This window comes from Juglans microcarpa x Juglans regia, chromosome 3D (assembly GCF_004785595.1).
Source record: "Juglans microcarpa x Juglans regia isolate MS1-56 chromosome 3D, Jm3101_v1.0, whole genome shotgun sequence".
NCBI classification, from domain to species: domain Eukaryota; kingdom Viridiplantae; phylum Streptophyta; class Magnoliopsida; order Fagales; family Juglandaceae; genus Juglans; species Juglans microcarpa x Juglans regia.
In genome coordinates, this window is record NC_054598.1 from 27,152,344 (window position 1) to 27,165,608 (window position 13,265).

Sequence of the window (13,265 nt, forward strand, 5' to 3'; positions counted from 1 at the left end):
AAATAATCTACAATACAGTTTCTACAATATCAGCTACTATAATATCTGCACCAATATGGTTTCTATAATATCTACAATACGGTTTCTATAATAATAAATAAATAAATAAAAGCAATATGGTTTTTTTTTTTTTTTTATCGGTAAACAAAATTTTATTGATCAAAAGAGAGACAAAGAGTGCCCAAGTATACGGGACATATCGTCTTCCTTTAGTTCATTGGGAAGATTACAACGGACTCAAATCAGCTTGTGAAATCATATATGCAATTAGTGGATTTTTTTAATTGAGACATTGCATCTCAAAACTTTAAACAAACTTAAATCCAGCAAATACATATACGCAATCAGACCCAACAAGTGCTGCGAGTTTGAAGAGGTAGAAGCTGCCAAACCAAGGAAGATAAAATAAAAATCTCTAAATTTGCGACTATCCCCAAATTTGCACAAGAAATCTCTCCAAAAACATACCAAGACGCTCGAAAATCTCAAATTTGGTCAACTAAAAAATTTTACATAGCTAAAGAGCTGGAGAATAGAGATTCAGAGATAAGAGCTTGAAGCATACACAAAACCCATTCGGAAAAGGAGGAGCGACGAGAAGTTTTCATAATGTTTACCTCAGCCGGACAATTGAATGCTTAAACCGGAGAGAGCAAAATTGAAGCACAATAACGCAAACCGATGGGTGATGGAGTCGACGAGCAACAAATAACTCAAAGGAAGATGGCGACAAATAAACCAATTGGGTGGAAATGAAATAAGCTAAGAGTATTCACAACGGTTCATTTATCTTATCCTTTAAATTACATCATCAAACTTCATTTTTTTATTTTATATATTGACTTTTACAATATATTATACATTAACTTATTTATTTTTTCTTCATATCATTTAAATAATATTTTTTTATTCTTTTTAAACATTTCCTTTCTACCAATAAATTTGTAATATTCATATATATATATATTATATTTGCAATATTTTATTATATACAATGTAATATAATTCAGTCCTATACACACAAAATAAAAATATAGAAGCGAAATAAAAATTTAAAATTAAATCAAAAAATGAAAAAATTGGATAAATAATATTTCCAAGATATTTTTTAGAAAAAAATAAAATAGAGGTGTTTTAAATTATGAACAATAAAAAGAATTTGTATTGAAATGTCAAAATAAAAGTAAATGAGGGAGTAAATGAAGTATAAATAATAAAAAAATTGTTTGAATGATGAACAGTACCCGTTACATGTAGCTAGTTATTATAGCAATTTATATTTTACATGTTCTTTTATATAATCAAATGAAACTCATTTTATGAATAAGCTATTGAGAATGCTCTAAACCTTGGCAATAGGGAAAAAAAGTACCTAGAAGAGAGAAAAACCAATTAAAATTATTTACACATGTGCAAAGTGCACTCCAAATGTAGCGGTATCACTGTAGACTGAAAAATATAGATAAAATACAACATCCATTAGATGACCTGTTTGAACTAATTTCTTCATATTTTACTGATAATTAGGTTTTATATCATCATTCAATGCTCTAAAAGACTTGGGAATAAACTTGAAGCCAATGAAGATGCTCCAAACCTTATCTTATCAGATCAATTTTACTTTATTGGACAGTAAGATTTATACAGAAAAACTCAATAAAAGAGAAGTTGAAAAATTTTAGGTGCGGTTTGGATATTGAGTTAAATTGAGATAAGTTGAGATGAAAATTGACAGTTGAATAAAATATTATTAGAATATTATTTTTTAATATTATTATTATTTTAAGATTTGAAAAAATTAAATTATTTATTATATTTTATATAAAAATTTAAAAAAATTATAATGATAATATGAGATAAGATAAAATACTTCTACGGAGCCAATTTCAATGAGCCTGAAAAATAACCCTACACTAAATACAGGAAAACATTTAGCTTCCTTGCAAACACTGCTTTTTATCCAAAAATTATTAACAGTGATGGGAAAGAGGATCAGCCCATAAAGGGAGTAAAGGGTTATGGTAGAAATGGGCCTATGCCCAGGCCCAACGTCACCACAAAGGAGGCTCATCGAATCAATGTGACTAATTGTCAGTTCAATAGTTTGGGACTTAAAAGGAGACGGGCATGTCCCAACAATCTTGTCCTCAATAATGGCAGGGGTTGCCAACAGTCCAGTAGTCATTCAATGAGGTTCGTGCCGACTCAGAAATGACCCGAACTCATATCACTCGGAACAATACGAACTAATTAACAGCCCTAATTAATTTTGTAATTGTTTTTGTTTTGATAAGAACAAATTGGAGGCAAAGCTCAACGTTTCAACTTTTTTTTTTATTAGAAATAGACTGCATTAATTTATAAAAGTGAAGTCATAGCTGTGACTGATATATAAAGAAAAAAACCCATATTACAAGATAACTACTCACGGTTGGAGCTCTACCAGTACACAAATTCTTTTGTTGCTGGTATGGTATTAACTTTTAAAAACTCTACAGAAAAAATGTCTGAGAGACCACACTCTACTTAAAGCAAATATTTCAAACCCCACGCTCCAGAAGAGTAAAGGACTTTCACTCTATGGACAAAATGTCCAAGAGACTATTTTTTTATTTTTTTAACCTAAAACAAAGGAAATAATAAAAAAATGTAAATAATAACTGGAAAAATAGCAAAATACAGCTTAGAAAGCTGTAGATCCGCATTTTCAACCTTAGAGGAAATCAAAAAAGTAAACACAGGGACTGTGGTGGCGCGTGAGAGACACGCGCCACCCTAGAAGTATAGCAGACAGTCGAGTCTAAAGAAACCGATAGCCCTGGTCCCAAAAATGCCATGCGTGGTGGCGGTCGCCGGTAGAGCTCCCCTTGCGGTGGCGCATGGATGTCACGCGCACACTTTGGACCACACATGTGGCTCACACGCCGCTTCGTTCGACGAGATTCTTCACTAGTATGAAGGATCGGCGTCTTGAAAATCTTGCGATGGGGCGTGTGGTGGTTACTGAGCTTTGGAGAATAACAGATTGGCATTTCACTCTACTTTAAAAGAAAAAACACAACCAAAAAAAAAAAAAAAAAAAACACGAGAGAGAAGAGGGAGGAGCCGAAGCTCCAACCCCCTCCTCTGGTCTGAATTTTTTGAGGGGCTGCTCTAGAGAGAAAAGGGAGACAGCCAGTAAAAAGGTTGGAGTTAGACAACTTTTGGAACAATGGTGTAGAGATGTTCAAACAGAACTTTAATCCTTATAATCTTTTATTCCCAATCTCTGTTAGCCCGGATCGGAATTCTTTTCACACTGTTTTGAACATCTCTCGATCTACCATGTTAAACTTGGACAGAGTATCACGTGATAATTAAATATGATCGCTATGATGATTGGTCTATGCGTATGGGAACTCAAGTTGAAAAGTCAAAGAAAAGCGCGTGGAAGGGTGTCCAATAGGTGATCTGTGTTTAGCAACAATACAGCCTTGGCTAGGGCCCTTGGGATGACTAGCTTGGGTTAGTGGCAAGTGGAGGAGCAATGGAAAGAATCATCTCATTTCTCACCAACTTTCATATATAATATAAACACAAGTACAAATTAAGGAAATATGGCAGAAGCTCACGCCAAGCTTGTTTTCATTCTTCTGTAATAAAAAAACTAAAAAACAAAATTCCCACTAAAAGATTAGATATACATATAAACAGACCAGATATAAACATATATAATGCACAAAGAATTAACAAAATCTCCTATTCCTTTTGGCCTAACTTAGCACCGGACGTTTACCACGAGGGTCTAATCTAGGGGTAGCCGAACTGGTTGCCGTTGCGCTGTTGGTATTAGTGGTGGAATCAGAAGTATTTGTATTTGATTCGCCGGATGTTCCGGCGGAGGAAGACATTCCAGGAGGCCTCCGGGATCTTCGGTACCGGGATCCCGGCACTCCTGGTCTTGAGGGTTCTTCCAAATTGCCATGTTTCTTTGATAGTATCACCACCACACGACGCATGGTGGGTCGTAGTTGCGGATCACCTTGTGTGCATAGCAGCCCTAGTTGAATGCACATTGCTACTTGCTCTGTGGCTGCAGATGATGCTAACGTGGGGTCCATGAGCTCCAAGCTCCTGCCTTTTTTATAAAGCTTGTATGCCTGCAGCAATAACAATTAACAAACAGCGATGGATCTCAGAAATTAAATAATTAAAAAAAATTATTATTATTATTGTTATTATTATATTATTACTATTTGGATAAGCTTCAAAGAAAATGTTCCGTAAATTAATGGTTAACTAATTTTGAATGATGTTTCTCAGAACTTGCGTAACCAAGAAATCAAAGTTCCCCAACGAGATTTCTCCGGAAAGATTCCTCTGCAGAAAAAGTTTAATTTTTTCCTCGAAGAAAGGTACGAAAGACAGCTCAGAGTATTGACACAGACTTTATCAAAAATCTAATCATATGTAAAATTTAATAAATTTCATCAAAATAAAATTACATTAAATTAGTTAAAAATATAAATATAAAATTTTAAATTACAATAAATAAATAAATTTTTTTAAATTTGAAAGATTACTATTTACTCATCAAATTTATTTTTTATTTATTTTTAATCTCTAAAAATCTTTTTTATTCACATTTAATTTCTAACTGTCTTGTAATAATAATATAAGAATCAAATTAAATTATTAATTAACATATAATTAATATAATTATAAAATATGAAAAAAAATAAAAATATTTTTATTAAAAAAATAATATTATATTATTATTTTCATAAATTCAATAACTAATTCAATATTAAGTTATGATTAAAAAAATTTTAAATTTATAAAAATTATATACTTTTTATTAAATTTTAAAAATAATTTTGATCAAATCAATATCAATACTCTTATATGTAGAAACACAGGATGTGGACAGGACGGCAATATAAAAAGGTCGCCCGCCAAGTTTTAACCAACAACAACCTTTTCCTTGTTCGTCATAAATGAAAAAATCACTTGTTTAATACTTAAATATTACTTACCCAGTCAAGTAGATTCTGTGCATCCACATTTAAGTTGAGCGAGGAGTTCCTCTGCCCGCTGATTAGCTCTAAAACCAGAACCCCGAAACTGAATACATCAGCCTTTACCGACAGATTTCCATGCATGACATACTCTGGAGCCATATATCCGCTATTTTCATGAATTGGAAGTGAAGAGTTAAAATTATAAAATAATAAAATAAATAAAAAACTTGCAGTTTCATAGTACTTTTTCTCGAAAAATGTCAAGAAAAACTGTTAGATCCACGAAAGAATCACCCAAAATAAACTCATAAACTAACGTATTACGTTAAGTTATTTAAGTTTATGAGTTTATTTTTATAAAATTATTTTTTTTATAGATTCACAAAGTATTTTTCAAATAATAATAGAAAAATACTTTAGCCACAAAGTGATTACACAAAAATAAATTTACAAGTTGATGTGACTTGATGTGGTACATCAAATTATAAAATTATTTTTATAATAAAGTAGATCTAATAAATTCTATGAGACCATATCAGTTTATGTGAGTTTAATTGATATAATCTTTTTGAATCTGTAGTAGTTTTCATAATAATATATGCTAAGTTGCATCACAACATACTTGGTACCGGCCACACGGGTGTTGACATGCGTTTCATCTTCTGGGAAGAGGCGGGCCATGCCAAAATCAGCAATCTTAGGAACCCACTTATCATCAAGTAAAACGTTGCTGGCCTTGATGTCTCGGTGGATGATGCAATTATGTGAGTCTTCATGAAGGTAAAGCAAGCCCCGTGCAATGCCTGCAATTATGTCGAACCTCCGCTTCCAATCAAGTTCCTCTCTTTTGTTGGATTCTGTATTTAAACATAAAAATCACCATCAATATGAGTACAAAGCACTTTGGCCCGTTATTCAAGCATAGGAAAAATAAACTTAAGAACGATCACCATCGTACCAAAATTTCTATTGTTTAATCAACTAAGTGATTTGAACCCTATGGATTTAAAAATGGTGGGGTCTCTCTTCTAAGCCACCACCTTTTTGCAACAAGATCGGTCAAGAGAGAGCTGTACAATTCAAAAAGATTGGTGGCTTAGAGCAGAAAAATTCAAATTATAAAAGTCAATGTCGCAAGAGCCGTCTCCTTCAGAAGATTTAGAGCAAGATGAAAAAAACAAATTCAAGGCATGAAGGAAGTGCAAATATATAATTTTTTTTATCAGCATTCATACGGGGAAGGAACAAACTTCTTGAAACCAAGATAAGAATATTGACTGGCCATCATCTCAAAATATTAAAATCCCATAAAAGGAGGGGAGCCACACTCTTTAGGACTTGCGCCTCATGAACACAACCATTGTTTCAGGAAGATATATATTTTCTATCAAGAAAATCAGAGACACCCACATCATGTGTTTACATTATTTCACGAACGGAAGTATTGTCAAATTACTGCCATTCAAACATAATTTTGAAGATATAGTTACTTCTTTTTAAGAAAGTACAAGCTTTTTTGTTCCCCAACGGTTGATGCATAAACCTGTTATAAGTATTTAAATCACAAATGAATAAGCTAAAAATGACTAAGCTAATAGGTTTTTTAAGTAATAAATTGTGTTTTAAAGAAAGCATGGATATTTCTTTGAAAAAAATTGACGCATAAACCAATTGAATGTAACACTTTTGTAAGAGATGGTATCACAGCTTTACCAACCCAAGAAAAAAGGCTATACTACAACATTATTTCTGTTCTACATTACAGGATCTTCAACGTTTTGAGCATGTCTCATTATGAACAGCTGTCTTTGGTTTCTTACATCAAACACTACTTATTGCCCAATTGGCACTGGAAATCCCCTTCTTAGTAAGTATGCTCTTGTCCAACTTAGAACTTGCCTTTATAAAGCTATATCAGAAAAAGAAAAGCATTTTGAAGCTATTTAGCCTCATGCTTGCCTGTAGCTTTCCATTTAATTAGAGGCTGCTATCATTTTTCTGCATTTCCATTTAATTAAAGACATCGTTATCCTTTTTATTACGGATTAAAAATTGATAGTGGCTTTTCTAATAAGGTTGAACATCTTGGATGATTATTATTGTTCTGTTTGTTGTTTCCAGTAGCTGATACAACATAGCTTGGATAATTTTGAACAGATAAGTTATGCCTCCAGTCGTCAAATGTGTTTTTCTTTTTACTTAGTTGTGCCAAGAAATGTCGGGAGTTTTTTGCTCTAAAATTGGCTTACTGTGCAAGAAAAGTTGGATTATTCTGTGTAGTATACCTGACAGGATTACGTTGACATGATACTTTGTAACACCCATCCTATATTCAAATCATACACGGTGGGTAAATTAAAAAGGTAGTCATGAGTGCTAAGTCTCTCATTGTAGGTGAACTGGCTTTGTAAACGATCATAGGGAAGCTTCAAATTGACTAGACTTTCAGGAGTTATAGTGCAGATAAGATTAGTGTTTTCCCCAAGTCGTTAAATGTGGTATGTAGCCACCCGGTAAGGCCAACCATGTAATAATACTAGAGCACTGTGTATCATGACCTTGATGAGGACATTAGGAATTTAAAGGGGGAGTTTGTAACACCCCAGTTCTGCATTGGAAAAAAGGGCTAACTCACAGAGGGTGGTTAAGTTATAAAGGTAGTCCTAGATGCTGTCTCATATTGGCTAATTAATGGGTGAGACTGAGCTTTATATGTGATTTTAAGGGAACTTCAAATTGACTAGTCTTTTTGGAGTTAAGTGAAGATATGACTGGCATTTTCTCTAGGTTGTTACATACTTAAATAGACATGAGTCAAGTTAAACATGATTAGTCACTTTATTTCTAAATTTTGTTCAATTAATATGGACAAGTTTTACAAGGAATCTACCCAAAATATTAAGCAAATACTTCCATGACCTACATAAAAAACTGTTCATCCTCAGATTCAGTTCCTGTAATTTAGACAAACATATTGCAGGCTAAAGAGAGTAAAGCACTCCACATAGAAGCAATATTGTGTAGCATAAATTTTTTATGTGTGGAAAAAAGGTAGAATACTTCATAAAGATTTTATCTTGGATCAAAGACCAGAAAATTATCAAGCAATATAATTGGCAGAACAATAAATTACTATTACTATGCAGCTGTATTACCAGCAATGAACTTAGAACCTAAACATACGACATTTTTCATTGTGTTTCACTCTGTTACTAGATAGAAATCTCCTTAGTGAGTAAAAAAGAAAGAAGAAGAAAAAGAAAAAGAAATCCAAGACAGGAAAGCAGCTCAGAGTAACAGAGAACTTACTGAATATAAATTTGTCAAGGCTCTCATTAGAGACATACTCATAAACGAGTAGCTTCTCCTCCCCATGAACGCAATACCCCAACAAATTCACAACATTCCGATGTTGAACACGTGCCAACAACTTAGCTTCATTCATAAATTCTTTCATCCCTTGGTTTGAGCTGTGTGAGAGCTTCTTCACGGCAATCTCCCTTCCATCATTCAACTTCCCCTATTCGAAAAACACCCCATTACTTGGAAGAATTTTCAATTACTCTTTTAGGTTACCAAGATACCAAATAAACTTTCTCCCTTTGGAACAATGGTCTAGCAAAAAACACGGTAAAGCTTGGTAAATTATTATCTCTTGGAATGGAAACTCCAAAATGAAAAAAAAAAAGGATTGAACATTTAACAACTTAGCACACTGTAGAAATACACCAATGAGGTTAGTGGCTTTAACAACTTAAAGTATGCATTACTTCATACCTGTAGATGATATTAGTGGTTCATATTATCGTCTGAATGTGATCCTAAGATGTTCATATACATGTATGATACTAGTGGTTATATATTCTATTCAAATTTCCCATATAATTTTTTCAGTCACCACCACTAATCCACTATTTATAGAAACTCACTCAACCGTGGAATTAGTTGCTCAGGAAATAGTGAAACACCAATTCGATTGTGTGGTACCCAACTAAAAGAGAGGGAAAAAATGAACAAGACGCCAAGCAAAACCTGTAAGAACAGTAAATCTGACTTTGCCCTTAAACTTTCTCATAAACCAAACAGACTTCAAACTTTTCCGGGAAGCTCAAATCACACATGGATCATAATCTTACCTTGTAAACGGGTCCAAATCCACCTTGGCCGAGCTTGTGAGTTGGGTGAAAATCTTTAGTGGCTGTAACTAAGGTCTCATATGGAAATAGCTTCTGCTCCTGTCGAGCAATCCTCTCCAAATCTTCTTCATTTTTTCTGTCTAATAGATCACAACAGAAGAAGAACATAGATCATTTCGTGATCAGGAACGTAGCAAATCAGAAACATATGCAAAAATAGGAACTGGGTTTTGCTATGTTGCCTTTGCTTGAATTGAATTTGAAGGGCTTGATGAGATGCTGAATGAAACTCTTCGACTTGTCCATGGCTTTCTGTGGTTTCAAATACTAGGCCATATAAGAAAACTTCCTCGAGTGTATATCTGAAAAGTATATTTTCCTTTGGAACAGGTTCTTCGGATTTTGATAATTCGTGGGAATCTTTAAATAGGGTGGGGATGAATGATGATGAACGATTGGTTTATGGCTTTCAACAATGAATATTGAATTATGGTGTAGGAACAGAGCAAAATCTGAATCGAAATGGGCGTGTTGACCCAATGACACCCAATCTTGACTATCGGTTTCTAATTCGAAACTCTTTTTTTTTTTTTTCCTCCTTTTGCTAACCAGCCATCTCTTTTCATCGGCAGCCGTTGTAATATTTCCACGTGCTTTCTAAACTCCAACAAGTAAGTCTCAAAGCCAAGCAAAACCACCTGCTTTTAAATTATAAAAATTATTTAAATATTTCATATTTTATATAAAATAAAAGTTTAGTATTTCAAATGAAATTGAGAGAATTTTGTTCTTTTTCTTTTTTAAGTTGCTCCGATTTTGACAATTCAATTAGAAAAATAATATTTATAATTATAGAGTGTGTAAATATCGCGTACTCCTTTTAAAAAATTGAGTAAACATGAGATCTACATGAAAATTTTAATTTTTTTAATGATAGACCTTACTTTTTAAAAAAAAGAGCTAGTGACACTTACTCAACCTATAATTATATCTAGCATTACTCATTTAATTAATATCAACTTTTTTACATTTCTACATTTGCAGGGTTACGCTTAATACGACCGGTTTTCTTATTTTTTTAAATATCCATCAAATATAAATACTTTCAAATTAATTATTATAATTTTTTTAAATTTTTAAAAAAAAAATAATTCAAATTTTTGAAATCACAAAATAAAAATTATATTATAATAATATTTAACTTTATAATATTTTTTATTTAATTTTTTCTCTCTTATTTTCAAAGTCTAATAAATCTTTAACTTAAACTATTTCATTACTATTCTTAAGTAATTTTTTTTTTGAATCACAAGTAATTTTATTCAAAATGCTCATGTTATCTCATTTCCAAACATCTCTTTAGATGAGATGGCAGAAAATAAGAGATTAACTACTATTAAGAATATATCAGATAATTTAAAAATAATAGTAAAATAATTTATAAATAATAATAAATAGTAATATATAATTTATAAATAATAATAAAATAATATAAAAATTTTAAATATCTGAAAATAATTGTATTTCTAAACCATCCTAAACATATAAATAAAGTAAATAAGAGCAACGAGAAGAATTTTACCGCAAGAAAGATTCATACAGAGTTGTTTTCCAATTTTCTCACAACAACTAAAGAAAGAAGAAGAAGAAGAATCATCAAATCGCTCCTTTTAATTTTTTTTTTTTTTAAAGTCTCACAAATTATTATTATTTTTTTCAAGCATTTAATGAGGGTTGAATTTCCTGGCATATACTCCATTGTAATTCATCCAACGCTTGAAAGCATTCAATGAGGGCCGTCTCACATGTGGCATGTTTTAAATGGCCAAAACTATGGGGCCACCGTTAGAGATGGTGACAACTTGTATTGCGTTGTAGACAACATTAAATAAGTCCACGTACCGTAAATTATTAAGGTTGGTTAAGAATTTTAATTAAATTTAATAACTAAGTTAAAACTCAAAAATATTTAGAAGATATGTTAGATTCATTTTAAAATTTAAAATTGACTATTAGAATTTTTCTTATTACAATTATCATTAATTGAAGTCTTCTACACAATCTCAATTACTCTAAATCCTACGATAAATGAAGAACTATTTAATTGTTAAAGTATACATATATATATATATATATATTATTTCAAATTCTGTTGAGCACTATCTAAGTTCAAATTGAAATCTATTCCACCCTCTCCCAGTTTCTCTATATATCTCTTCACTTCCCTCTCTTAATTCCCCAAGCCACAATTCACTTTCTCACGTTGCCACTGAGTCCCCCCACCTTGATTTTTCTTCTTCCACGACATAAAGCATAACCAGCAGCAAGCATCAAGCTACAACTCACTTTCTCACATTGCCTGTGAGTCCCTCCCCCCACCTTGATTTTTCTTCTTTCACAACATAAATCGTAACCCCAGCAAGCATCAAGCCATAACAATGTAGTTCCATCCCTTCTCATGGCAAACAGCATCCCACTCCACTACACCATTGTCTTCACGTAAACTAGGGCAACAAACTAACCCATGGAGACTTGCCCTACGTGGCCAACATAAGCCAGACCAGCATCGCAGCCACGAGAAAGTAGCCCACGTCTCTTTCCTCCGCCACCATTACACACTCCATGTTCAATCACCATCAGTCACAGCTCATCCGTGTCCTCAAACGGAAACTAGCCCCTGCTTTTATACAAGAAAAGCAGAGCAAGTTTTCTTGCTCAACCCTCCACCATGCACTACTGCAACACCACCATTAAAAGGTTCCCACGTTGCTGAGCGTTTCATGGATACACAAAGACGAACCTTCGGAGCCCTTCACCTCCACATGTCACACATGGTAGCCACATGGATTGGCCGACATCAAGCTCCCTCCCTCACATTATTTTCTCTAAGGCCCGGTTTGGTTAACCAATACAAATGAAAACATCTCATCTGGAGTTGTACTGTACAGTATTTTTGGCTATTCAAACACAATATTTCATCTCTTAGATTTTGAAACATCCACTTAAATGAACAATAAATAAACAATATAAAATAGTGAAAACTGACATGAATAGTGAGTGAACAGTGAAAAATGATGTGAACATTACATGAACAGTGCACAACAGGTAATTTATAAAACAATGGGACCCACACCTTTTTCAAATCCCAAAAATTAAAAACTATCTCATATCATCTCACTATCCAAACACACATTTCTTTTACAAACTATTTCATCTCATCTTAACTCAAAAATTTTATTACTATTCAAAATATCTCATCTCATGTTATCGGAACTGTGTATTCAAAATTTTATTATTATTCAAAATATCTCATCTTATCTTATCAAAAATTTAGGATGACATTTTCGATGATGAAGTCTAATAAAAATAAAAGTTCGGGCTTGATAATACTTTAGGAAAAAGTCTACTCTAAAGCCGGCCTACTCTCCTACTCCACACACCAGCTGATGTAGCAAACCGGGTTTAAGTGAAAACGGTCTAGTCTTGCCGAATCCACTTCCCTCCCTGCCCTTCCCCCTCCCCCTGTGTTCCCTCCCCTGTTTTACAAACACAACACCTCTCTCTCTCTCTCGTTCTTTCATCTACAGATTCTCAATGATATAAAAAAAAAAAAAAAAAAAAATTATAGTTTGTTTTGCTCCCTTCAGAACAAGAAAAATGGAGATAAACGGCCACCAATGGGTTCTTCTCCAAAAAAAAAGAGCTCCCTTCCCATTAAAAAAAAATCTCCAAGTATAATGTTGAGATGCGATTCTTTCCCTTGATGCGATTCTTACCCTTGATTTGGAGATGAACTTTCACAGTTTTGAATGGATCACCTGGGATGATTCAGAATTTGGGGGTGGGGGACTGGGTAAAACACAGGGGAGATTTCAACAAGTAAAACGCACTTCTTGAAAAAAAAATTAAAAAAACCCACCTCACCTAGGTGTGTGGTGTTGTAGAAATAAAGGCCTAAGAGTATAATTACTCATATTTTAGAGGTCAATCAAATAATTAATTAGCGTTTCGAAAATTTTAGACTTTGGAAAAATATAGATTATTTAAATATTCTAAGTTAATTACAAAATACGTGATAAATTAGAAATTTATGTAAGTTACACATATTTTATAGGTAATTAGTCGCACT

The 13,265-nt window shown here is 32.9% G+C and overlaps 1 protein-coding gene across 1 annotated transcript; it reads right to left on the reverse strand.

The window, feature by feature from the left end:
* Positions 1-3,539: 3,539 nt before the first annotated feature.
* Positions 3,540-9,722, reverse strand: LOC121253894 (putative receptor-like protein kinase At4g00960). Its single transcript, XM_041153821.1, has 6 exons — positions 9,379-9,722; positions 9,137-9,276; positions 8,310-8,520; positions 5,623-5,857; positions 5,016-5,166; positions 3,540-4,139 (listed from the first exon to the last, which is right to left on the reverse strand). The coding sequence occupies exons 1-6, from the start codon at positions 9,440-9,442 to the stop codon at positions 3,753-3,755; spliced, it is 1,188 nt and encodes a 395-aa protein (XP_041009755.1). The 5' UTR covers positions 9,443-9,722; the 3' UTR covers positions 3,540-3,752.
* Positions 9,723-13,265: the final 3,543 nt, after the last annotated feature.